The 25,945-nt window shown below is 40.3% G+C and overlaps 1 protein-coding gene across 1 annotated transcript; it reads left to right on the plus strand.

Moving 5' to 3' along the window:
* The first annotated feature begins 7 nt into the window (after positions 1-7).
* zgc:113425 (uncharacterized protein LOC541425 homolog) lies at positions 8-24,825 on the plus strand. The gene is made up of 7 exons (XM_067972312.1): positions 8-325; positions 6,831-7,093; positions 7,184-7,243; positions 8,972-9,109; positions 16,145-16,291; positions 18,144-18,204; positions 23,173-24,825. The coding sequence occupies exons 2-7, from the start codon at positions 6,929-6,931 to the stop codon at positions 23,283-23,285; spliced, it is 684 nt and encodes a 227-aa protein (XP_067828413.1). The 5' UTR covers positions 8-325; positions 6,831-6,928; the 3' UTR covers positions 23,286-24,825.
* Positions 24,826-25,945: the final 1,120 nt, after the last annotated feature.

A 25,945-nucleotide genomic window follows, 5' to 3' on the forward strand; every position in this document is an offset into this window, starting at 1 on the left:
GGTTGCACCTGTGAACAGAGGAAGAGCCTTATTAATGGAACACAGAGAGCCCACTTGCCGAGTGCAGCGAGAGAGACATTTGATGTAATCATAAAAGGGGGGAGGAAAGTTCTCCAAGAGGAACAGGCATTTTTTAAAAAAAAATCTATAATTTGAAGAAATTTAGAAGGAAATAAATAAGTTTTAAAAATCTGGTAAATTAGCCGCTCGTGGATGGTACTTGCTTTTTTGAAACATCGGTAGCGGCTTTCCTCTAACTGTTGCGCCCCGGCAGTGGGTTACGAGTCGTGTCTTGATGTTTTGAAGTAAATTTTCTTTGTTCCAGGTGTGTATTTTGGGGGTGGGGAGGGAATTCGCGCGAGGTGGCGCGCGCTCCCGGGGTGATAGTCCAGAATTCGCTTCTCACAGGGATTGGCGAGAGGAAAGAGAAGGTGGGTGAGGCCGGGCTAGGCTTTGGGAGAAGAAAAAGATTTGAGATAATTTTTGATTGTTTTATAATGCTTGTGTTGTTGAAAACTGAGACGTTTGACGTGGTGCACCACCCCAAGGCTGCTTTAATGCAAAATAGGCGCTGGAGGAGGGCAAACAACAATCACGAGCTTGTAGTTATTTAAAGTTTCAATTTTCCCCCACCCTTCATTTGCATTTAAGAATCTAGTGGGAGCAGGGTGGATCTAATAAAACTGAATGTAATTAAATAACTTTTTCAGGATATGCTGCAGTAACTGTTCAAAGGTTTGCATTTATAAATGTTTTATCAGCTGTATAGTTCAGAAATCACTGAATTTTTAAATACTTGCCAAATGCATAGAGCAGTCTAAATGTAACATTACCATAGCTGAGCAATTCACAGTCTAAATGTGTATTTATAAAACAAAAAAATTATCTCTCCACCTTTTTTTATTCGTTCATGGGATGTGGGCAGCATTTATTGCCCTTGAGAAGATGGTAGTGAGCCGCTGCCTTGAATCGCCGCAGTCTGTGTGGTGAAGGTTCTCCCACAGAGCTGTTAGGTAGGGAGTCCCAGGATTTTGACCTAGCGTCGATGAAGGAACGGCGATATTTCCAAGTCGGGATGGTGTGCGACTTAGAGGGGAACGTGCAGGTGGTGTTGTTCCCATGCGCCTGCTGCCCTTGTCCTTCTAGGTGGTAGAGGTCGTGGGTTTGGGAGGTGCTGTTGAAGAAACCTTGGTGAGTTGCTGCAGTGCGTCCTGTGGATGGTGCGCCGGTAGTGAAGGGAGTGAATGTTTGGGGTGCCAATCAAGTGGACTGCTTGGTCCTGGATGGTGTCAAGCTTCTTGAGTATTGTTGGAGCTGCACTCATCCAGGCAAGTGGAGAGTATTCCATCACACTCCTGTCTTGTGCCTTTGTAGATGATGGAAAGGCTTTGGGGAGTCAGGAGGTGAGTTATTCACCACAGAATACCCAGCCTCTGACCTATTTTAGCCACAGTATTTATGTGGCTGGTCCAGTTAAGTTTCTGGTTAATGGTGACCTCCAGGATGTTGATGGTGGGGGATTCGGCAATGGTAATGCCGTTGAATGTCAAGGGGAGGTGGTTACACTCTCGTTGAAGATGGTCATTGCCTGGCACTTGTCTGACGTGAATGTTACTTGCCACTTATCAGCCGAAGGCTGGATGTTTGTTCAGATCTTGCTGCATGTGGGCACGGACAGCTTCATTATTTGAGGGGTTGCGAATGGAACTGAACGCTGTGCAATCATCAGCGAATATCCCCATTTTGATGTTATGATGGAGGGAAGGTCATTGATGAAGCAGCTGAAGATAGTTGGGCCTAGGACACTGCCCTGAGGAACTCCTGCAGCAATGTCCTGGGGCTGAGATGATATTTTTACTATATATTGTATGATCTTAGGAAATAGTACTGATTGGACTTTTAATGTATCTAAAAATTAAGAGTTAGTATGTCAATTATATTTTTCACCTCATGGAACTAAGATGTCTTGGCCAACATTCCTCCCTTAACCTTAACAAAAAAAAGGTTGGCTTGTGGGATATTATTGAAAAATGTCTTCTGTGTTTGGTTACATAAGTCAATACACTCAAAGTATATTATTTTGTGAAGTGCTGAGATGTTTCAATGTGACTGATCTATATTGCAAATAGTGTTATTTATCCTTCCCACTAACATTAATTAAAGTCTGTGATTAGGGTAGTGTATGTTAAGTAATTAGGGTAGTGTATGTTAAGTATTGATATCACTAGAAAGGTAGGTTCTACATGAAATATTATTGGGAGCCTAACTCTGGCCCTGTATCGTGCATTAGTTTGGAAATGGTAATGTGTAGCAAAGGGCTATACTATCCTCTGCTTCTTACACAAATGGTTTATGCATGCAGCCAGCCCGTAAAGGCAATGGCTTAATGTCTCATCTGACTTCTGACAATGCTGCAATGAAATGCCAGCCTAAATTATGTGCTCAAATCTAAAGTGAGGCTTGAGAACACAACTTGGAAGGCTTTTGAAAGCAAGCTAGGACGGCGCACCAATTACCTTTTCTAGTGCTACCCTAATCACAGACTTTAAACAATGTTATTGGGAAGGATAAATAACACTGTTTGCACTATATATATCACTTTGTCACATTGAAACATCTCAAAGCACTTCACAAAATTAAACACTGAGTGTATTGACTTATGTAACCAAACACAGCAGACAAAAAAAATCCCTATTTTGCAGGGGTTGATGTATTTAAATCAAATATCATATAAAGTGATCAATAACAATGTGTGTAATCTTGCATTTCTCTATACATTTTTAACAAAAATGTCACAGCTGCAGCATGTGTGTACTGGTATTCCTACAGAATGGTGTGAGCTGATTTGTGCTGTAATTTCCCCATATAGTGAGTTCCTGAAGTCAACCATGCCAAATCATGTCCCACCATTCTTTGGGAATATCAGTGCACATGTGCTGCAGCTGTGACATTTTTGTTAAAAATGTTTAGTGAAAATTAAGATTACACAGTTATTTATCAACTTGTATGATATTTGTTTTGAAGACTAAATTTGGCCTCTGCATCCTGAGCTGTGGGGTGGGGACTCAGCCAAGGTTCTCACTCCTGATTACTAGCCATTGACTCCTGCTGGAAAATGTGCATGTCTGGGGATGTTGGGTGGAGGTAGATTTGCACAGTTTAATAACCTGCCAAAGCTCATTATTTAAGCTCTCAACTAACCATGGCTACTTGAGGTTACTTATGGTGCTGTGCCTGTCAAGAACGGGTGGGGGTAGTGAAAAGTGAAAGCAGAAGACTTCAAGTTCTCATCCAAAGAAATATGCCTTTAACAACCTATGCATAAATAAAGTTACTCTTACTCTACAAGTATTATATGCAAAGGGCATTGCCTCTATGGAACAGTTCATGTTTTTTATCCAATTTAAACTCTCCTTGGAAAGGGAGGTTTCAGAAAAGGCATACATCAATTTCTTTATAATATCCTGTGCATGTGATGCAAGGATGTATTTTGTAGTTTACATCATTGCTTTGTTTGTAAAGAACTGAAACAAAAGTTGGTAGTTTAGTGCATGATAAAATGAGAAAGGGTAAGTCCCTGATAGTTGTGTTAAGATTTTCAGTGATTATTCACTCAGTGTGCATCAGATTTTAAATCATGATTCCAACCCTAATGTCATACTGAGTTGTTTATCTCTGAAAAGTTAGCTTCACAATAGGGAGGGAGAATCACTGGGGGGGTTTCAGAACAGCAACAAAGGAGGGCTGCGAGCAGATGACCTGCCTAAACTTTTGACCAAGGATGTTGAGCTTCACACACGTAGGTTAAATAGAGAAAATATCTGTTAGAAGTTTTGCTCTATTTCAAATGTTCCACTGAGTGGGTGAATTCTGAGCAAGGTGTTCTACAGCCTGGAGTAAATCCTTGTATGACTACCCAAGATTTCTCCCTCTCATCCATCATTCAACAAAACCAATACAGATTTATTTAAAAGCATCACTAAATTATAGCATTCTTCAATTAAATTAACATTGCCTTAATTGCCGTGATACAATCTTGGGCACTCTCCTAATAATTTTGAATAGTGGATGTTGAGCTGTAATTCAAGCTTTCTAGTAACTCTAGTTTGCAGCCCCATGACATTTTAACGTGCTGATTTCAGAAGTTATATTACCCTACGCATGCACTGTTTCTACCATCTGCTTCAGATATCGTATCTTGGTTTCATGCTCTGACAGTCGGCATTTCACTTTTAAAGAACTTTCAAAACTGCTTCAGGTCGCTAAAAATTGTAGAAATGCTGCTGAGGAAATTACCTGTCTTTGGTGCATGTGCACTCACTACATCTGCACGTGTGCAAAGCTCCTGCCTTTTCAAACTATCTCCCTCCTTTGGCATCTGCACTGAGTGACTGCTCATGCTCTGTGATTTTAATCTCCATCTAAACTCCCCTTGCCCCCCCCCCTCCCCCGAATTCACTGGCCTCTCTAAGCCTCTCCTCTAAATAAACTGTCAATATTAACAGCCACCCCTTGACCTTGCTATCTCGCATGACCCCTCTACTGCCATGTTCTCTATCACTGACAAGGTTATTGCTGACCACTTCCTTGTATCCCTCGCTGCCTATATCCTCCATCCCCCTTCAACCCCACTTCCTTCTGTGTCCACCCCTGGGGGGAAAAAGCTCTTTAACTTAGGGGCGGCGGGAGAATTAACTACAACTGTACTTTCAAACTCCCAACTGCCTAGCCTTTACCCCTGCATATGCTACAATATTCTGCAGCCATTGATTTGCTTAATTGTTCTATTACCTCCACTTTTGATGCCCTTGTCCCCAGCAAAACCTTTACTCTCTCCCATCCCAGTCATTCCCCCTAGTATGGCCGGTATGTTCGTTACCCCAAATCCGAGGGGCACGAAAGTGAGAGTATCTAGCACAGACCTGGTTTGGCGATCAATCATCACATCAAGCGCTAACAGGCCTTTCAATCCTCTTCCAAAACCACCATGTACTCCAGGATCATCTTGGAGAGCAAAGGTAAACTTTGGCTTCTCTTCTCTATTGACTGGCTCCTTAAACCCCTGTCCCATCCAACCCACACCTGCAACAACTAGTACAAGGATGTCATTGACTTCTTTGTCACTAAGATTGAAACTATCCCTCTGCTGCTGCCTCCTTCCCCTTGCTCTCCCAGCTTAGCCTTGAACCTTTCTCTCTAGTTTCTTTCCAAGCTCCCCTCATACCATCTATAAGCTCATCTTGTCCATGAGACCCACTGACTGCTTCCTTGACCCATTCCCACTAAACTACTGACCAACCAATGTCCCTTCCTAGCTCCAAGCTAGCTGACATTGTAAATGTTTTCCTTTCCTCCAGCACTGTTCCCCCTACCTTTTCAAAACTTCCATTATCACCTCCTCCTCTCAAAACCAACACTTGATTGCTCTGTCCTTGCAAACTACTACCCTCTCTCCAACCTCCCTTTCCTCTCAAGTCCTTGAACGTGTTATTGCCTCTTAAATTCATGCGCATGTTTCTGCAACTGCCACAGCACCGAAACGGCCCTAACCAAAGTCACAAATAACATCTTCTGTGACTCATTATTCTACTTTGTCATCCTTGACCTCTCTGCAGCCTTTGACATGGTCGACCACCTCTTCCTCCTCCATTGTCCATGTCTGTGAGATTGCCCTTGTTCGGTTCCACTCTTGCCTATCTGACCATAGCCAGAGCATCTCCAGCAACAACATTTCTTCCTGTCCCCGCACTCTTGCATCCGGAGTCACCAAAGGATCTATCGTCGGCCCCCTCTGCTTTCTTATCTACGTGCTGCTCAGTGGTGATGTGATCCTTAGACATGGGGTCAGTTTCCACAAGTATGTTGATGACACCCAGCTCTAACTCTCCACCACCTCTTTAGACCACTCTGCTGTCAGATTGCTTGTCTGATGAGCTGTAATTTCCTCGCATTATACATTGAGAAGGCATCATATTTGGTCCCCACCACAAACTCCGTTCCCTCGCCACCGATTCCAATCCCCTCCCTGGCCACAGTCTCAGGTTGACAACCTGACTGTTGGCAACCTTGGTGACCTATTTGACCTGAAGCTGAGCTTCTGACTATATATCCTCTCCATCACAAAGGCCGCCTACTTCCACCTCTAACATCACCTACCTCACCCATTTGTGAAACCAGCATCCGTGCCTTTGTCGCCTCCAGACTCAATTATTCCAATGCCGGCTCCTATCCTCCACCCTCTGTTAATTTTAGATCATCCAAATCTCTGCTGTCCATATCCTATTCCACACCAAGTCCTGCTCACCCATCACTTCAGTCCTCACTGATGTACATGGGCTCCGGGTCTCACTCTGCTTGAAATTTTATATTCTCATCCTCACGCTTAAATCCCTTCATGGCCTCATTCCTCCCCTGTCTGTATCCTCATCCAGCTTTACAATCTCCCCCACCGGATTCTCCATTCCTCTGACTCTGGCCTCGTGTGCATTTCCACCATTGGTGGCCATGCCTTCAGCTGCCTAGACTGTCTCCTCTCCACCCCTGTCTTCCCTTCCCCCCCCCCCCTTTTAAAACCCTCCTTAAAAGTCCACCTTGTTAACTAAACTTTTGATCACCTCTCCTAATATTTCCATCTTTAGCTTGGTGTCCATTTTTTTTTGATTGTGCCTCTGAAGTAGTTTTAGGCGTTTTTCTACTTTAAAGATGCTATGTAAGTGCAAGTTGTTGTAGATTGTAGCTATCGTCCTGGTGATTCTAATTGAAGACAGAGGACTTTAGAATGGAAATAGATAAGCATGGTGTATAACCCCTCTTTTTTTTCCTCCCCCTAGGCTGAATTGAAGACCACTTTGTTTTGAACCTACAGATATTAAGATTATTGACTCAGTGGGACTGTGGGTATTTTTCCCCACCTTCATGTCTTCAGGCTATGGCGCGTTACAGATACTTCATATTTAATCAGCGTGGTATGATTATCCTGGGAATTCTGCAGATAGCTTGTGCTACAGTCTGTGTAGTGTCTGGCTTTTTGGATACAATTTTTAGGAAAGATTCAGTGCTCAGTAGTACTAGAATACCTGTCTGGGCTGGCACGGTAAATCCAAGAGAATCTAATTTTAAATATAAATGATTTTAGTTTTTTTAAATCCATGAACCAATGATGAAACATTTGTTTCCTTTTCAGGCAATGGCCTTTCCAGGAATTCTGGCATTATTTTCTTCACAGAAAAAGAATCCAATTCTTGTAAGTCTCTTGCAGTTGAAGAAAATTCACTAATGCCACCTTCATGTGAAAAACTAGGTGATTTATTAACTGAAACAGCATAAAGAATATCATGACTAGTTTTGTTTTTAAAGTTCACTTATTTATCTGCCCTTTTAAGTACCACTTAGCATAGGTTGGCTGAGAGGATGAATGGATGATCTGTTCATTTAACCTTTGCTAATGTGCTTGAACACTGGAGAGGTAAGATTTTCAAGAGTCACTTTTATCACCAACCCCCACCCCCAACCCCATAAAGAACTGTGTATTTAGATTGGGTTTAGCGGATGTGTTGATTCAGTGGATATTTTTCAAAAATGATAATCTGTTCCTCTAGTAGCTGATTTTTCTTTGTCCTTTTTAATTAGACTATAATGCTGCCTCTGAAATTCACCTTCGCAGAATCTGAAAGGATTGCTTTGGACATACTAAGGCTTTATTTTTTGTTCAATTCCTGAGCGCTTTTGTGGAAACAGGGATTCATTCAGTCTTCATTTTTGGGGAAAGGGGGGATGAATCTCTGGGTTCAAAGTGATTTCCCATCCATATGACAGTATGGCTGAATTACATTATGAAGACTCCCACAGTCTGCTCTCTCATGAAAAGTCATATAGATGAGGTGCTGGAGAACAACCTGCACCTGTGGAATTGTACCCCAGCAAGGAGTCTGCCTTTGGATGAGAGGGAGGGAGAAAAGGGGCAGGATGAGAAAACTGGTGACTGTGGAGGAGGCGGGGGGGGGGGGGGGGTGCTGATTTTCTCCCCCGCCCCATCTAACAAAATTGCAAGACAAGATTTCCACCGTGCCCTACCCATTCAATTAAATTTGAGGCCCTCTGCATCAATCAGTTGGATCAGCCCATTATCATGCTTTAGAATGATCAATGGTTAATATTCTGGCTGTCTTCATGGGTATATCCTTTGCATTGCAAAAAACGAGGTGTATATTTACTGAAGCAGCTATGATTAGTCTTGAATATATAATGCGCTGTAGCATAGTTCACTGGGTTCCAAAGTTACTTTATGTAGAAATCCATGTTTACAGCATTAAGACTAATTATGCATGTGCATTACCTAGAAGAGCCTATCTCCTCTTTTCCAGCATTTTACAAAGAATTTATATGTGCACTAGTAAAGTTGCCTACATCCTCCGAGAGTTTGAAGGAATGTGTAACACTCAAAGTTGAAGAATATAGAGAACAGCTTCTAACCCCTACCCCATGCACTTTCCAGGCTTGTAATGCATGAACTTTTTAAAATCGTCTACACACTACCACATTTGACAAGAGCCTGAATTAATTCTTCTGTTCTAATTTTTCTTAAAAATTGATATGCAATTCATTTGTAAATTGCACGCACCAGACGGTGTTGGAGTCAATATTTAGAAACTAATCTCTTTACAAACAGTATTTTTTAATAAATTAATATGGTAAATTCTGAATCAGTTGTTTTAAAATGACCCTTTTGTTGTGCTGTGAATCAATCCCTGCCCCACGATACTGTAGCGTAACTTATGATCAAAATTAAACTAACAGAAAAGGGTTAAGTTAATAGGTTTCAGAAGGATTAATTTTTACATTTCTAAAATACCAACCATGTATTAAGGCTACAAAGTATGTTGTGTATATTCTATCACTTTCTGTAATATTTAATAGCAATATTTAGACTTACTGTGCTGTTTATACAGAATTCCTTGCATTCTACTTCTAGGTGAACATTATGATTGCGTCAGCTGTATTTTCCTGGATTGCTACAACTATTCTGATAATATATGCAGCTTTGACATTGAACTATGGTGAGGATGATGATGAAGTGTTCCGATATAAACCTAGCCATGTCATTCACATGGTAAGCTTTTTGAAATTAAATGGAACTTTTTTGGCTTACTTACTGTTCTTCCTGTAGGTGACAAGCTTCAGTATTTTATATGAATTCTGATGAGTAATATGGCTATGTGCCTTTTGGTTTGTTTCCTTCACCAAATATTATGCAGGCAGTTCCTACACTACACTGTGGGACGTTATAAATTTAGCACTGTAATATAAGCTGTCAGTGGCCCTTGAGCAATACAAAATGGTGACATGCAAAAAGTAGAGGGGAGGAACAAAACCTCTTGAATACTTTTATTTTAAAATTATAAAGACCTATAGGAGAAATTTTAATATATTTGTGATCATCTTGACTTTTTAATCACAAAGAAAAGTTGCCCAATTTCTGTCTGTAGGATTAGCTCAGTTTCGTTCCTAGATTTTTCTGGGGGAGGTTGAAGAGAACTGGTTGACCAAATATATAATTCGACTTTTCTTTCTTTGGAAAAAGAAAACTCACTGCAGATCAAGCTGGTGACTTTCTTGATTTTAATCAATCCACCTGCTCAGTTGTCAACTGGGGGGAAAAAAAACTGGGAAAATGATAAGTTGTAGAAAATCAAAAGATAGATATTTCATTGAAAAGTGGGTCAATCCTAATCAATTTTTTTTTTAAAATTAAAAATCAATCCTGGAAGTAATTATATACTGTAAGATTTGGCAAGTAAGAATATAAGAAATAGGAGTAGGCCATACAGCTCCTCGAGCCTGCTTCGCCATTCAATAAGATCATGGTTGATCTTCCACCTCAACCCCACTTTCCCACCACATCCCTTGATTCCCCTAGCGTCCAATCTATCGATCTTAGCTTTGAATATACTCAACAACTGAGTGTCCATTGCCCTCTGGGGTAGAGAATTCCAAAGATTCACAACCCTCTGAGTGAAGAAATTTTTCCTCATCTCGGTCCAAAATGGCCGACCCCTTATCCTGAGACTATGACCCCTAGTTCTAGACTCACCAGCCAGAGGAAACAGCATCTACCCTGTCAAGTCCTCTAAGAATTTTACATGCTTCAATGAGATTACCTCTCATTCTTCTAAACTCCAGAGAATGTGGGCCCATCCTACTCAATCTCTCCTCACAGGACAACCCTCTTATCCCAAGAATCAATCTAACAAACCTTCATTGCACCCCCTCTCTGGCAAGTATATCCTTCCTCGGGTAAGGAGACCAAAACTCTACACAGTACTCTAGGTGTGGTCTCACCAAAGCCCTATGTAATTGCAGCAAGACTTCCTTACTCTTATATTCCAACCCCCTTGTAATAAAGACCAACATACCATTTGCTTTCCTAATTGTTTGCTGTACCTGCATGTTAACTTTCTGTGATTCATGTACAAGGACACCCAAATTCCTCTGAATACCAACATTTACTAGTCTCTCATCATTTTAAAAAATATTCTGCTTTTCTATTCTTCCTACCAAAGTGGATAATTTCACATTTCGCCGCATTGTACTTCATCTGCCACCTTCTTGCCCATTCACTTAACCCATCTATATCTCTTTGCGTCCTCCTCACAGCTTACTTTCCCACCTAGCTTTGTATCATCAGCAAACTTGGATACATTACACTCTGTCCCCTCATCTAAGTCATTGATATAGATTGTAAATAGCTGAGGCCCAAGCACTAATCCTTGTGGCACCCCACTAGTTACAACCTGCCAACCCGAAAACAACCATTTATTCCTACTCTGTTTTCTGTCCCTCAACCAATTCTCAATCCATGCTATTCTATTACCTCCAATCCCATGAGCCCTAATCTTATGTAACAACCTTTTGTGTAGCACCTTATCGAATGCCTTTTGAAAATCCAAATATACAAAACTGGTTTCCCCTTATCTACTCTGCTAGTTACCCCCTCAAAAAAACTTTTATAGATGTGTCAAACATGATTTTCCCTTCTTAAAACCACGTTGACTCTGCCTATTGTTGACTATTATGATTTTCTAAGTGTCCTGTTGCCAGGCCCCTAATAATAGATTCTGGCATTTTCCCTACTATTGATGTCAGGCTAACTGGCCTATAGTTCCCTGTTTTCACTCTCCCTCCTTTCTTGAAGAGCATAGTTACATTTGTTACCTTCCAATCTACGGGGACCATTCTAGAATCTAGGGAATTCTGGTAGATCATAACCAATGAATCCACTCTATCTGCAGCCACCTCTTTTTAAAAACCCTAGGATTTGGGCCATCAAGTCCAGGGGATTTGTTGGCTTTTAGTCCAATTAATTTCTCCAGTACTACTTCCTTACTAATCTTAATTACTTTAAGTTCCTCACTCTCAATAGACCCTTGATTCCCCACTATTTTCAGTGTGTTTTTTGTGTCTTCTGCTGTGAAGACAGATACTAAATATTTGTTTAATGTCTCTGCCATTTCCTTATTCCCCATTATAATTTTTCCTGTCTCTGCCTCTAAGGGACCCACGTTTACTTTCTCTAATCTCTTTTTACATACTTGTAGAAGCTCTTACAATCTGTTTTTATATTTCTTGCGAGTTTACTCTCATTTTCAATTTTCTCCCTCTTTATCAATTTCTTGGTCATCCTTTGCTGATTTCTAATACCTTCCCAATCCTCAGGCTTACTACTCTTTTTGGCAAAATTATAAGCCTCTTTTAATCTAATACTACCCTTAACTTCTCTAGTTAGACATTTTTCTCATGGAGTTTTTAATTCCTCAAGGGAATGTATATTCATTGAGAATTATGAAGTATTTCTTTAAATGTTCATCATTGCTTATTTACAGTCATATCTTTTAATCTAATTTCCCAATCTACCTTAGCCAACTTGCTCCTCTTACCTATATAATTGGCTTTGTTTAAATTTAAGACCCTAGTTGCGGACTTAACTACATCACTCTCAAACTCGATATGAAATTCATCATGTTATGATCATTCTGCCCCAGAGGATCCTTAACTATAAGATTACTAATTAACTCTGTCTCATTACAAAATTCTAGATCTAAAATAGACTGTTCCTGACATCGTTCTAGAAAACTATGTCTTATGCATTCCACGAACTCGTCCTCCAAACTACTTTTGCCAATTTGGTTTGCCCAGTCTATGTGAAGATTAAAAGTCCGCCATGATTATTGCATTACCTTTGTTGCATGCTTCTCTAATTTCCTGATTTATACCCTGTCCAAGACTGAAACTACTGCTAGGGGGCCTATAAACTATCCCCACCAGTGTTTTCTGCCCCTTTTTATTTCTTGGCTACACCCATACTGACTCTACAACCTGATTTTCTGAGCTAAGTGAGCTAAGATTCTCACTGCTGCCTTTATCTCATCATTTATTATCAAGGCTACCCACCCCCACCCCCCCACCTCCTTTTCCATTTTGCCTGTCTTTTCTAAAAGTCAACTATCCTGGAATATTTTGTTCCAACCTTGGTCACCCTGCAACCACCTCTCAGGCATGGCTACTAGATCAAACCCATTTATCTCTGTGCCATTAATTCTTGAAGCATCTGTAACATGCATTCAGATATAGTGCCTTTAATTTTAACTTTTTACTTTTTTTCCCCTGATGTGACCTTAGTCACTAATGCCCTATTACCTTTGTTAAACACTCTGTCCCTTCCTGACATACTCTGCTTGTTTTTACCCAAATCTGCTCTACAGCCTTGACTTTTCTCTTTAGACTTATAAATTTACCCTTAACTGAACCCTCCACCCCCCCCTTATTTGTTTAAGAAGTACTGATTTAAAAATAAAACATCAGTGCATTAATGGTCTAGATACATAAATTTTGCTTTGCTGGGGAGGAAAAAACAAATCCTCTAGATATTAAATCATTGATGATCTTGAGCAATTCACACCAACCTGCGTGCTTTTGCACTGAGCCATCTGGGGATTGTAAGGCAAAAAAAGAAAGGAAATGCAAATTTATGTATTTAGTTCATTGATTTAAATTAGTAAATATTCTGAAATGATTACATTCCCCCCCCCCCCCCCACAAAACCAGGTGTTCATTAGGGGAGAAATAAGCAACATGTGCTCCCCAAACAGTTAACCAAGGTAAAATTAATGACTTTGATATAAATGAGATGGAAGTCTTGAGGCTTAAAGGGCTTAAAACCAATAAATCCCCATAGATAGATGGTATTTATTCCAGAGTGCTGAGATGCTAGGGAAGAGATTTGTGAGGCACTGATGATCCTTAAGAGGGAGTCAGTGGGCACTGGAGAGGTACCACTAGATTGGAAACGGTCAACAGATGACAAAACAAACACTGGCAACTACAACGTATTAGTCTTACTCCAACTCTGTGTAAAATAATGGAATCAATTGTTGGGGATTATACGTACAACAATAACGTAGTAAACAGCAGTCAATATGAATTTGGATGGGTCAGATCCTGTCTGACAAACCACCTAGACTTTTTTGGGGCAGTGATATCTCAAGAAACCCCACAACATGGTGTGCCTAGTCTTTCAAAAGGCACTTAACAAAGTTCCACATTAAAGGCTATCGGTCAAGCTCAAATTTGTGGAGGTTTGGGGTAAATCAAGAGAATGAATTAGAAATTGGCTGAAGAGTAGAAAACAATGGGATCTTGTTAGAGGTGGTGGGTGTGTGTGAGAGAAAAGGGTTCTGAGTGGAGTGCCTCAGGGCTTTGTGTTGGACCACTGCAGTTTCTATTTTACATCAATGACTTTGATTCAGAAATTCAATGCAAGTCAGTCAAATTTGTAGATGGTACCAAATTAAAAGGGCAGTGGAATCGAAGGGAACAGCTCAGATTACAGAATGAGTTGGATAAGATATGTAAGTTGCCAGAACAATGGCAGATGACGTTTAATGAAGACCAGTGTAAAGTATTGCACATGAGAAGGAAAAATGTGTAATGTGCACACCCCCATGAATGGTTTTGAAATAGCTACGGAAGTTGAGAGACAAGCCCAACAGTCTTGAGTAGACATGCCCAACATGTTCAATCATTGCAGAGCAGCAAGCCAAAAGAATGTTGAACTACATAGCTAAACAGTAGAATATAAGTTAGAGAAAATCATGATTAATCTTTACAGTGCTCTGTCAGACCACATCATGAGTACTGTGTCAAGTTCACATTGCCAAGAAACAAAGGAAACATTTAGGTGCTGGAGGCAATGTAATGAAGACCCAAGAGGCTGATCCCCAGTATCACGGACTGAGTTATGAGGAAAGGCTTGAGAGCCCTGGAATATCTGAGGTGATCTTATAGAGGTATATAAGATAGTAAATGGTATGGAAAAGGTAAATCTGGAAACTAAATTTCAAGAGTGGGACAAAGGTTCAAACTAGTAAAAGATAAATTTAAGGCTGAGATCAGGAAAGTCTTCTGCACACATGGACTATGATCAACACTTAGAAAGGCTTCCTGGATAGAATAATGGAAGCAAAAACTCTGGAATTGTTTAAGAAACAATTAGTTGCTGAAATGGGAGGACTATAAGGTCTTTATGGATAAAAGATTTAAGATGGGCTGAATGGCCTTTCTCATCCATAATTATCTTGCGATCATCTTCAGTTAACTTTTTATTTTTTAGGGTTCTTCGTTTTGTTGCCATGTTGTGTTCTTTATAATTCTTCCCAAAATTAATGCAGGGCTTCTATTAATTTCCCAGAAAAATAGTTTTATTTAATTGATCTAGATTCATTTTAAACCATAATTTATCTAGGTTTTCTGCTACTTTTTGGGGATTTGAGTTTTTTCTCCGATACCTGAGACTGACTGTGTTAAAATTACACATTTTTCAAGCTTTGACTTCAGTACAATAAATGCAGAAATTCCCATTCTCAAAACATGTATATGTTTTCATATTATCACATATATGTGCACAAATAATCATGTATATATGCATATAGAGCTTGCCTGCTATTATACTGAGATCCATATTTACTTCTCTTTATCTGCTCCATCAATAGTAGATGGAGTGAATGACCTGTGAGGGTTTGTGTATAATGCATATACATGTGTATATATAAATATATGTTTTGAAATCTGAATATTTACGAAAGAACTATATACATTTGGATCTTCCTTACCTGCATTTGAAGGATTTCTAAGATTTATTTTCCTGAATTACCAGCTTTCACTGTTTGCTGAAATGATTGTTGAAGTTATGGATGAAACTTTAGATTTTTTTTTAAGTAACTTGGACCAGTGTGAACAAAGTTGTTCAGTTCTGCTTATTGATGACTTGTGTCTGTAGAAAAGCTAGTGAGCACAAACTGTGGCATATGGATGTAATTATGTTGGATCTAGTACTTCAGGATTTATATTTTTTAATAAAAGACTGATAACCATATTTGCAGTAGCCAGTATGATTTACAAAGGGGTTTAGAAGAGGGTGCTGTGGTTGGACTGCCCTTTTTTTTTTCCCTGCCTCACTCTTTCTTTTACTTTTTCTTAACGGTGCTAATTCCTGCTAGTGTTCAGTTCCATAGTCCCTGGCAGTCTTTTGATGCTTCATCCAAGTGAAATAGAAGAGGTATAGTGAACAAGAGTTAAGTGTTTTATGAAATCCTGCCCTTGCCGTACCTCAGTTAAAAGTAGATACCATTAATAGAGAGGAGGTTGTACTTTGTACCCAAGAGTTACCCCTATGTTATAGGTAGACATCACTAACTAGCAGAACCTCTATTATCTCCAGTGAGGGAACTATTGATTACAGTTAATCATTACTAATTTCTGCCCATCATTGATCTTTCAAAGTGGGCAGATTGTTCAGTGATGGTCACAGTAGTTGAGCCTGATACTGTTCTCATCTGATAGCCACACAAGAATATTTCAAAAAAGGGTCACTGAATAATGAGTGGGACTGTGGTTGGTTTATTCAGCCTGTGGACATGGAGGTCCCCACTTACTGTCCTCGCTGACTGAGCACAGAACAGGGCTTGCACCTGGAATTTTCCTCTGCGTCGTTCAGCACTGCATCTTGAAGTGTATTTACTTACTAGCCATCAGGGAACGCCTTATTCTTTTACAAAAATTGGGAATAAAATGCCTACTTCTTTTCTTGCAGGAGTATATACTCACCAAATTTGTCCAAGGGGCAAATATGGCCATATTAATTGCTTCTGTGATTGGTATGATAATTGCAACCATTATAGCATATCTTGGTTGTCGAAGCCTTCCCGTTTGTGGCTGCTACGACAGTACCACTGGAATGGTAAGTTCAGTGACTGAAAATCATAGTTCTTAATTAAACACTTCCGGTTTAAAATTCCTCATGCTGTATAGAGTGATAAATGTGTGGGATGCTTATTTTGTGGACTTTCTTCATCTGATCCATGTCCTGATTTCAAAACTTACACATTGAGCGTTTTACAGGGGTATTTGGTAAATTGCCTTGTATTAGTAAAACTCACTGCATGAATGCAGAATTTTAAAAAAATAATTTCCCCACCAGTTTTCTTCTTCCTCCTCCTCTTTCCTCCCCAAGATGTTGGGATATGGTTCTGTGGAACCAGTTGACCTCCAGTATCTTGCTGAAGTCTGGTCAGCAAGTGCTCCTTGGATATTCAACAACAGGGGACATCAAAATTGGGCCTTATTCTGCCTTTGCCCAATGTCCATGCATGCACATTTCCAGCAATGGTTGGGAGAGGCAACTCTGACTGATTTTCATAAACCTAGTCCACTGAAGTCAATCATAGCTCAGCTGTGTACTGCCTTATCCAGTTGAACCCCTGGGAGGGGTGTAACCCAACAATTTTATGTAATTTCTAAGTACTTCTCAGTCATTTTTTTCCTTTCGACTTGATACCTATTTTTCACTCCTCAGTCTTTTGGTTCAAGCTTAAATTTTCTGGAGGGAAAGTGGTGTTTTCACAGCATCTGCAGTCTAACTCCAAAATGTACCCTCTGCCAGCTCTAAACGTAAACAAATGTAATCGCTTTGCTATATTTTTTTTAAATCTCTTTTACTTAAAGTTAGGTCTTTGGGAATGGGTGGAGGTCATCACCATGTGCCTACTAACAATTATATTGATCTTTCAATTAGTGCAACAGTAAAACAAGGGTAATAAAAACAAATAGCTGGTAAAACATAGGTGGGTCTGCATCTATAAAGAGCAAATGTAAGGAATCTTACAACACCCGGTTATAGTCCAACAAATTTATTTTAAAATCACAAGCTTTCGGAGATTATCCCCTTCGTCAGATGAATGAGTGAAAAGGTTCTCAAATCGCATATCTTATACTATGCTGGGACAGCATCACACCAATCAAAAGGTGTCGTTGTTATTCAAACAGGCCAGTCACGGAGAACAGCACGTCCCAGTACACTGGATATACATTGTGTCAATTACACAGGCAGGCAGAAAGAAACCCAAAATGGCAGAGAGAGAGAGAGAGAATATTAAAAAGAGCAGTCAGGTTAATGTTTTGGGTCTACACCTTTCTTCAGAACTGAAAATTGAAGGATCTGAATTCCATGCTCCAAAAAAAAATGACGCTCACTGTCCCTCTTCCCACACTTTTTTATTCTCTTCAATTTATCCTAGTCTGTGTATTAAAAGCTCAGTCAGACTGCTGCTCTTAAGAAATAAAACAGAAAATGCTGCACTCATCAGTTCAGGCAGCATCTCCAGACAGAAACAGAGTTAACGTTTCAGATTTATGACCTTTTTGAGGGTGATAGAGAGGAAAAGGAAGTTGGAGATGGGGTGGCAGTGTGCAAGGACAGTGGTCAAGGGTGGGTTTTTTGAGGAAGGGGGTTATGATAGCAGATCTTAAATAGAGGGGGACAGTACCTGAGGACAATTTGAAGAGGAGAGGAGGGAGTTCTACTGATGTCCTGGTTAATAGTCCTTTCTCAACTAATACTACCAAAAACCAGTTAACTGGTCATTCGTTCATCTTGCTGTTTGTCGGACCTTGTGCACACATTCAGATGCTGCATTTATCAGCAGTGACTGCACTTCAAATGTAGTGCTATGGGATGTCCTGAGGTGCTGCAATTTTTCTTCTTTAAGTGCAGTGGTAGAGATGGAGCTGAATAATCTCATTTCCCTTTGCAGCAGTCATTGATGACTGAGGACCAGCAGCCTCAGACAATTGAGTTGGTCTGTACCTGGCAAGGTGAGTTTTCATATGCATTTTATAAAGAAGCTGTGCGCATTTTTTAATTTAAATTTTAACATGGGCTCATTCAGTCACCTGAAATAAGCACATATGGAAATAAAGCTCCTGCTCCCATTTCTGACCTGGATTCATAAATTCGGTTAGTCTAGCCGGAGTTTGCTAATTTTAGGTAATCTGCTGTCTATCTGTGGAATCTTTTCACTTACGTGACCAGTAACTTACTACCCCCCCCCCCACCCTATCACCAGCAGAGTCAACTGGACTGACTGTAATAGTTAAATTGTTGTGTGGGTCAATGCACCATTGGAGCCAAGATCAGTCTGAAGGTATACTGAAATACACGGCTGTGCTCTGATTCATTTGCTTCTACCTTTCAGCACAAAAACATGTTGGATTTTGTGGTGTATTTTAGTTGCCCTGATAGTGATTTTGGCCAAACTTTTATTTTTCTACTTCCTTCCCCATAAATGTCCTGAGCTTGTTGTGATCATAAGTTCCATGTGAAATATCCTAGAGTCACCTGCCTGTACCTTGGATGTAAGTGCACTAAATCCACTCTGCCACCAGGGTCTTCCAATGATCTTCTTTAACCATAACTGTTACCATGTGGAAAATAGAATTTTTTGACAATTGGTCAGCATTCAAAGCCTGGCCAGTAATGAGCTGCTTTCTCCCTAGTTTTATTTTCTTCTTTTCTCCTCCTTCTGATGATTCTTACTGGATCACAGTTCCATGGGTGCTAATACCCCACCAAAGTAGCCATTTTTCATGTGTGATCTCATATTGTGCCAGCAGGCTATTTGATATGTGGGGGCCTGATCCTGTCCACACACTTGCACTAGAATCATAGAATCATAGAATCATAGAAGTTACAACATGGAAACAGGCCCTTCGGCCCAACATGTCCATGTCGCCCAGTTTATACCACTAAGCTAGTCCCAATTGCCTGCACTTGGCCCATATCCCTCGATACCCATCTTCCCCATGTAACTGTCCAAATGCTTTTTAAAAGACAAAATTGTACCCGCCTCTACTACTGCCTCTGGCAGCTCGTTCCAGACACTCACCACCCTTTGAGTGAAAAAATTGCCCCTCTGGATCCTTTTGTATCTCTCCCCTCTCACCTTAAATCTGTGCCCCCTCGTTATAGACTCCCCTACCTTTGGGAAAAGATTTTGACTATCGACCTTATCTATGCCCCTCATTATTTTATAGACTTCTATAAGATCACCCCTTAACCTCCTACTCTCCAGGGAATAAAGTCCCAGTCTGTCTAACCTCTCCCTGTAAGTCAAACCATCAAGTCCCGGTAGCATCCTAGTAAATCTTTTCTGCACTCTTTCTAGTTTAATAATATCCTTTCTATAATAGGGTGACCAGAACTGTACACAGTACTCCAAGTGTGGCCTCACCAATGCCCTGTACAACTTCAACAAGACATCCCAACTCCTGCATTCAATGTTCTGACCAATGAAACCAAGCATGCTGAATGCCTTCTTCACCACCCTATCCACCTGCGACTCCACTTTCAAGGAGCTATGAATCTGTACTCCTAGATCTCTTTGTTCTATAACTCTCCCCAACGCCCTACCATTAACGGAGTAGGTCCTGGCCCGATTCGATCTACCAAAATGCATCACCTCACATTTATCTAAATTAAACTCCATCTGCCATTCATCGGCCCACTGGCCCAATTTATCAAGATCCCGTTGCAATCCTAGATAACCTTCTTCACTGTCCACAATGCCACCAATCTTGGTGTCATCTGCAAACTTACTAACCATGCCTCCTAAATTCTCATCCAAATCATTAATATAAATAACAAATAACAGCGGACCCAGCACCGATCCCTGAGGCACACCGCTGGACACAGGCATCCAGTTTGAAAAACAACCCTCGACAACCACCCTCTGTCTTCTGTCGTCAAGCCAATTTTGTATCCAATTGGCTACCTCACCTTGGATCCCATGAGATTTAACCTTATGTAACAACCTACCATGCGGTACCTTGTCAAATGCTTTGCTGAAGTCCATGTAGACCACGTCTACTGCACAGCCCTCATCTATCTTCTTGGTTACCCCTTCAAAAAACTCAATCAAATTCGTGAGACATGATTTTCCTCTCACAAAACCATGCTGACTGTTCCTAATTAGTCCCTGCCTCTCCAAATGCCTGTAGATTCTGTCCCTCAGAATACCCTCTAACAACTTACCCACTACAGATGTCAGGCTCACTGGTCTGTAGTTCCCAGGCTTTTCCCTGCCGCCCTTCTTAAACAAAGGCACAACATTTGCTACCCTCCAATCTTCAGGCACCTCACCTGTAGCGGTGGATGATTCAAATATCTCTGCTAGGGGACCCGCAATTTCCTCCCTAACCTCCCATAACGTCCTGGGATACATTTCATCAGGTCCCGGAGATTTATCTACCTTGATGCGCGTTAAGACTTCCAGCACCTCCCTCTCTGTAATATGTACACTCCTCAAGACATCACTATTTATTTCCCCAAGTTCCCTAACATCCATGCCTTTCTCAACCGTAAATACCGATGTGAAATATTCATTCAGGATCTCACCCATCTCTTGTGGTTCCGCACATAGATGACCTTGTTGATCCTTAAGAGGCCCTACTCTCTCCCTAGTTACCCTTTTGCCCTTTATGTATTTGTAGAAGCTCTTTGGATTCACCTTTGCCTGATCTGCCAAAGCAATCTCATATCCCCTTTTTGCCCTCCTGATTTCTCTCTTAACTCTACTCCGGCAATCTCTATACTCTTCAAGGGATCCACTTGATCCCAGCTGCCTATGCATGTCATATGCCTCCTTCTTATTTTTGACTAGTGCCTCAATCTCCCGAGTCATCCAAGGTTCCCTACTTCTACCAGCCTTGCCCTTCACTTTATAAGGAATGTGCTTACCCTGAACCCTGGTTAACACACTTTTGAAAGCCTCCCACTTACCAGACGTCCCTTTGCCTGCCAACAGACTCTCCCAATCAACTTCTGAAAGTTCCTGTCTAATACCATCAAAATTGGCCTTTCCCCAATTTAGAATTTTAACTTTTGGGCCAGACCTATCCTTCTCCATAGCTATCTTAAAACTAATGGAATTATGATCACTGGTCCCAAAGTGATCCCTCACTAACACTTCTGTCACCTGCCCTTCCTTATTTACCTGACGAAGGAGGAAGCCTCCGAAAGCTTGTGAATTTAAAATAAAATTGCTGGACTATAACTTGGTGTTGTAAAATTGTTTACAATTGTCAACCCCAGTCCATCACCGGCATCTCCACATCATGACTTTACTCATTAAGTCATTAGAGAGTATCACCAGGGTTATTGGTGGGTGCATGAAGCAATAGGAAATCTGTGATGGTACCCCAGTATGATTTTCTCCAAGCAACTGCCAGGGTTGGTTCAAATAACTGTTTCTGATTTCCCTTCAATTCTTCTTTCTGTTATTTCTTTCCTTGCAACACAATGGTTTTTGCTGGGGTACTTTTCCAAGGATGCTGGCAGCTGCCTTGTATCACACCCACATGCCTATTCTTCATCTATGAGATTGACAGTGAGAGCCAGCAGGCTATTCAAAAATATGGGCCATCACAGTGCAGCTGATTCACCTGCTCACCCTTCTAACAACAGGAGTTGAAACATAGGAACAGATGAAGGCCATGCAGCCCTTCAAGTCTGTTCCGCCATTCAGTTAAATCATGGCTAACCTGTACCTCAACTCCGTTTATTCGCCTTTGCTCCATATCCTTTGATACCCATACCTAACAAAATTTAATTGATCTCGGTCTTGAAAACTTGAAATGACCCAGCATCCACTACCTTTTTTTGGGGTAGAGTGTCTTGAGATTTCCACTACCATTTGTGTGCTTCCTGATTTCACTCCTAAATGGCCTAGCTCTAATTTTAAGATTATGCCCCTTGTTCTATATTCCTCCACCAGAGGAAATAGTTTCTCTGTATCTACCCATTCGAATCCTTTCATCATTTTGAAGACCTCGATTGGATTACCCCTCAACCTTCTAATGGAATGATTGGCCTTTATCTCAAGAAGTTGGAATTTTAAAAAAAAGTGAGGAAGTAATGCTTCAGTTGTACAGCGCCTTGGTCGGACCCCACCTGGAGTACTGCGTTCAGTTTTGGCCACCAAACTTCAAGAAAAATATATCGGCCTTGGAGGGAATACTGCGCAGATTCACTAGAATGATACCAGGGCTTAAAGGGTTAGATTACGAGGACAGGTTGCATAAAGGGAATACAAACCAAGTTTATGCAACCTGTCCTCGTAATCTAACCCTTTAAGCCCTGGTATCATTCTAGTGAACCTGTGCAGTATTCCCTCCAAGGCCGATATATTTTTCTTGAAGTTTGGTGGCCAAAACTGAACTCAGTACTCCAGGTGGGGTCCGACCAAGGCGCTGTACAACTGAAGCATTACTTCCTCACTTTTTTTTAAATTCCAACCTTCTTGAGATAAAGGCCAATCATTCCATTAGACTTTTTGATTACTAAAAATTAGTGCACAGGTTCAAAAAGTAATTTGTGTACATGGACACCCAAATCCCTTTGCTCCTCCACAGTTCCTAGTCTATCTGCATTAAGAAAATGTTTGTATTTATCTTGGATCCAAAGTGGATGACCTCCCACTTCCCCACATTGAACTCTATCTGCCATAGTTTTACCCACTCACTTAGTTTGTCCAGCCAGTTGTGTGCCCTCACTTGTGTTGTGATCTTGACTGGGCAAGTCACCACAGATCAGTGGTTGAACATGGGTCCTCCTTGAGCTGCACAATTCGATGTCATACTGTGCAATGCATTGATCCAATTCATTGCGATATATCCTTTACATAACTTCTAGTTACATTATATGCTTCCATCCATTGTACTAAACTAAATGGTTGAAATTATATGCATTTGTTTAAACAAATTAATATGAATTTCTTTTTAAACAAGGTGGTCGTGATCAGCAAATTCTAAATGATCCAGTGCGCTACAATGACTGGGAAATAGACACAGAGGAAGCAGAGCTTGCATCAAAGCCACCACCTTATATTCGACTTACTTAAAATTGACTTAATTGCAGACAAATTTGGTTGCTATATTTACCAGGAGACGAAGAAAATATTACTTTTTATTAGACTGTGTTGACATGCATTTTATGTCTTTTGAGGAGAGTGTCTTAAACTGGTGACAGTTTCTATGTCCTCCTCAGCTATAAAGATTGGAAACATTGCAATGGTTTTCACTCATTTCAGTTGTGATGCCCTATCAATCATAATCGTGACTTCATGTGTCAATACTGGGTATATTTCACAAGAAAGTGGAGAGAATATTCCATTGAATAACATTTTATACCATTTTCGATTCTTTGTAAACAAATGGTTGCTGTGAAAAATAGTATGGTTTGTAATATGTAACTGGAGTAGTGTGTGAGTAAATGAATCTGAGAATGAGCAATCTGTACAGTGAGAATGAGCAACTCGAATGTTGACGTCTGCAGAACTGTGCAGTGAATTTGCTGTTTAAAGCTGTAGTACTGTCAACATTTTTAATTTCACTTTTTTATAATTTAAGTTACAGGCATGACTGTATATGCTAGAGTACAGTTTCAGAAGTGGATGTTGCCCTCCAGTATCTGTCCTAAATGGTCATTCTTTGTATGAGCGTAGACAGCGAGTGTCGTTAGAACTGTTCAACAGCCATTGGCATCGCAGCTGTTCTCTCTTGATGACAGTGCATGCACACTTCCAGCAGGGGTCACTGGCTAGCAATCAGGTGTGGAAACTTGCCATTTCTCTAAACTAAGGGCACCAAGGCCAATTGTAGTGACTCTGCCACTGCTCCAGCTAGCCCAGGCGCGAATTGCACCTGGGGTCATACTGGTTGATACAGCTATGCTACCTGGTCATCGGGGAGCTAAGATATTGACCTTTTGACATAGAATTGGAGGGATGGACTTTTTTGACAGACTTTTGGCAGGAATGCCATTTCTTTTGACAATTGACCTCAATCTAAAGAGTTGTTGTGCAGCTTTTTAATGACTTTTTATTTCCTATGTTGTGTTTCTATCTTTTTGTTTCTTCAATCTTCCAGTGCTGTGAACCAGCCCAAGATCTGCTTCGACTTCTCTGCCAAAGCTATTCCAAAAAGTAATAGTGGCCTGAGGTAACTCCTCCCTTCCCTCCAGCAATCTGATTGGTCTCTTGATGCCTTGGTTGAAATTGGAACCAGTGTTCCCTCTGCTATATGGGAGAAATTACAAGTAATAAACCCATGTGCTGACCTCTTTGCAGCATTGCACTACACTGGCATTATGCAGCATTTGTATCCTTGGAGAAAGATACTTGCTGTGGGTTAGTTAACCATGTAGGAAAAAGAAGAGAAATCAAATAAGTGACCTGTCCTGAAATAATCCATATGTGTTCAGGCTGGCTTTTAGAACTAATTTTTAAATTGAATGATGTGTGAAAGTTTACCATATTTGTGAACTGTTGTGATGTATCTTTTTTAAGGGCACAAATGTTTATATTCATTGTTTATCTTGGAAATTTATTTTAAAAATAAAATATGCAAGACCATTATTCCAGGATATGGAGTAAAATATCACATTGCCTATATATGTTATCTTCATTATTTAATATAGTTCAGCTGTCACATAGAAATTAATATGTCCTGCTTCCAATGTGAAAACTACCTGGGACAGTGTTTCTTTTGAAGTGTTCTTTCCTCCACCCCCATCCCCCTTTACTTAGGGCAGTTGCTTAATTGTCACTTTTTTAAAACCCATACACAGGGGTTAGAATAAAATGTAGCATTCACCGAAGTTACATGCCTAACTCAGGTTATAATGCATCTCTTTGATCATCACAGTACCATGTAGCACAATACCTGGTTCATTCACAGAAGTATAAACATGTCTTTCCTTCTACATTGTAATATCCAATAGAATGGTGATGCAACTGTTGCTTAAAATTGACAGTCTATGGATAATTCAACATTGTTTTTGTACCCAAAAAAATCAGGTTGTCCAGTAATTTGAATTAACCCACATAAACAAAATAGAAGTTTTTTTAAAAAGTGGGGAAAAATTTGAATTATCCAAGAGGAGTAGACTACATTAAAATTTGGTTCTCCATCAGAACTTTATTTTAGAGAAAAATCTCATTAACATCTTCAGCTATACTTAAGAGCTGTCCTACACTCTACTCCCATCAGCATTTGTGTCTGGAACAAGCTGTTATGAATATGTCTTTGTCACTTTACAAAGAACTACATTACCTTCCTAAACTTTAGTAGCAGTAAAGCATCCTCTCAGGACAGAGGCTTGCTAGGTGCAAATCTTAGGGTGCAGGGAAAGATTTGTATTTAACTTGGGAAACTAGGAACTCTAAAATCTAACAATCATTCATGTGTTAAACTGTATATTTTTTTTAAAAATGAGCAGAGAAATGTTAGTGTTACACACTGAACATAATGTGGACTATATTAGAGGACTCAGACTTTCAAAGACCATTTGGGAATGCAGATTTAATTTATGCTGCTGAGAATAGATGCCAGATTGAGTAGGAGGCAAGATAGAGAACTTTTTTTTTATCACCGAGTCGCTCTTGCAAGTCTTCTAATTGTAGAGCTAGTAAATCACTGCAGCTGATGAGATAGCCCTGAATCCACAGAATTCTTTTGTTTTTCTTATCTCTAGCAATGGAAAAAAAAAGAAATTGCATGT

Source organism: Heptranchias perlo, chromosome 1 (genome assembly GCF_035084215.1).
Source record: "Heptranchias perlo isolate sHepPer1 chromosome 1, sHepPer1.hap1, whole genome shotgun sequence".
Lineage (NCBI taxonomy): Eukaryota > Metazoa > Chordata > Chondrichthyes > Hexanchiformes > Hexanchidae > Heptranchias > Heptranchias perlo.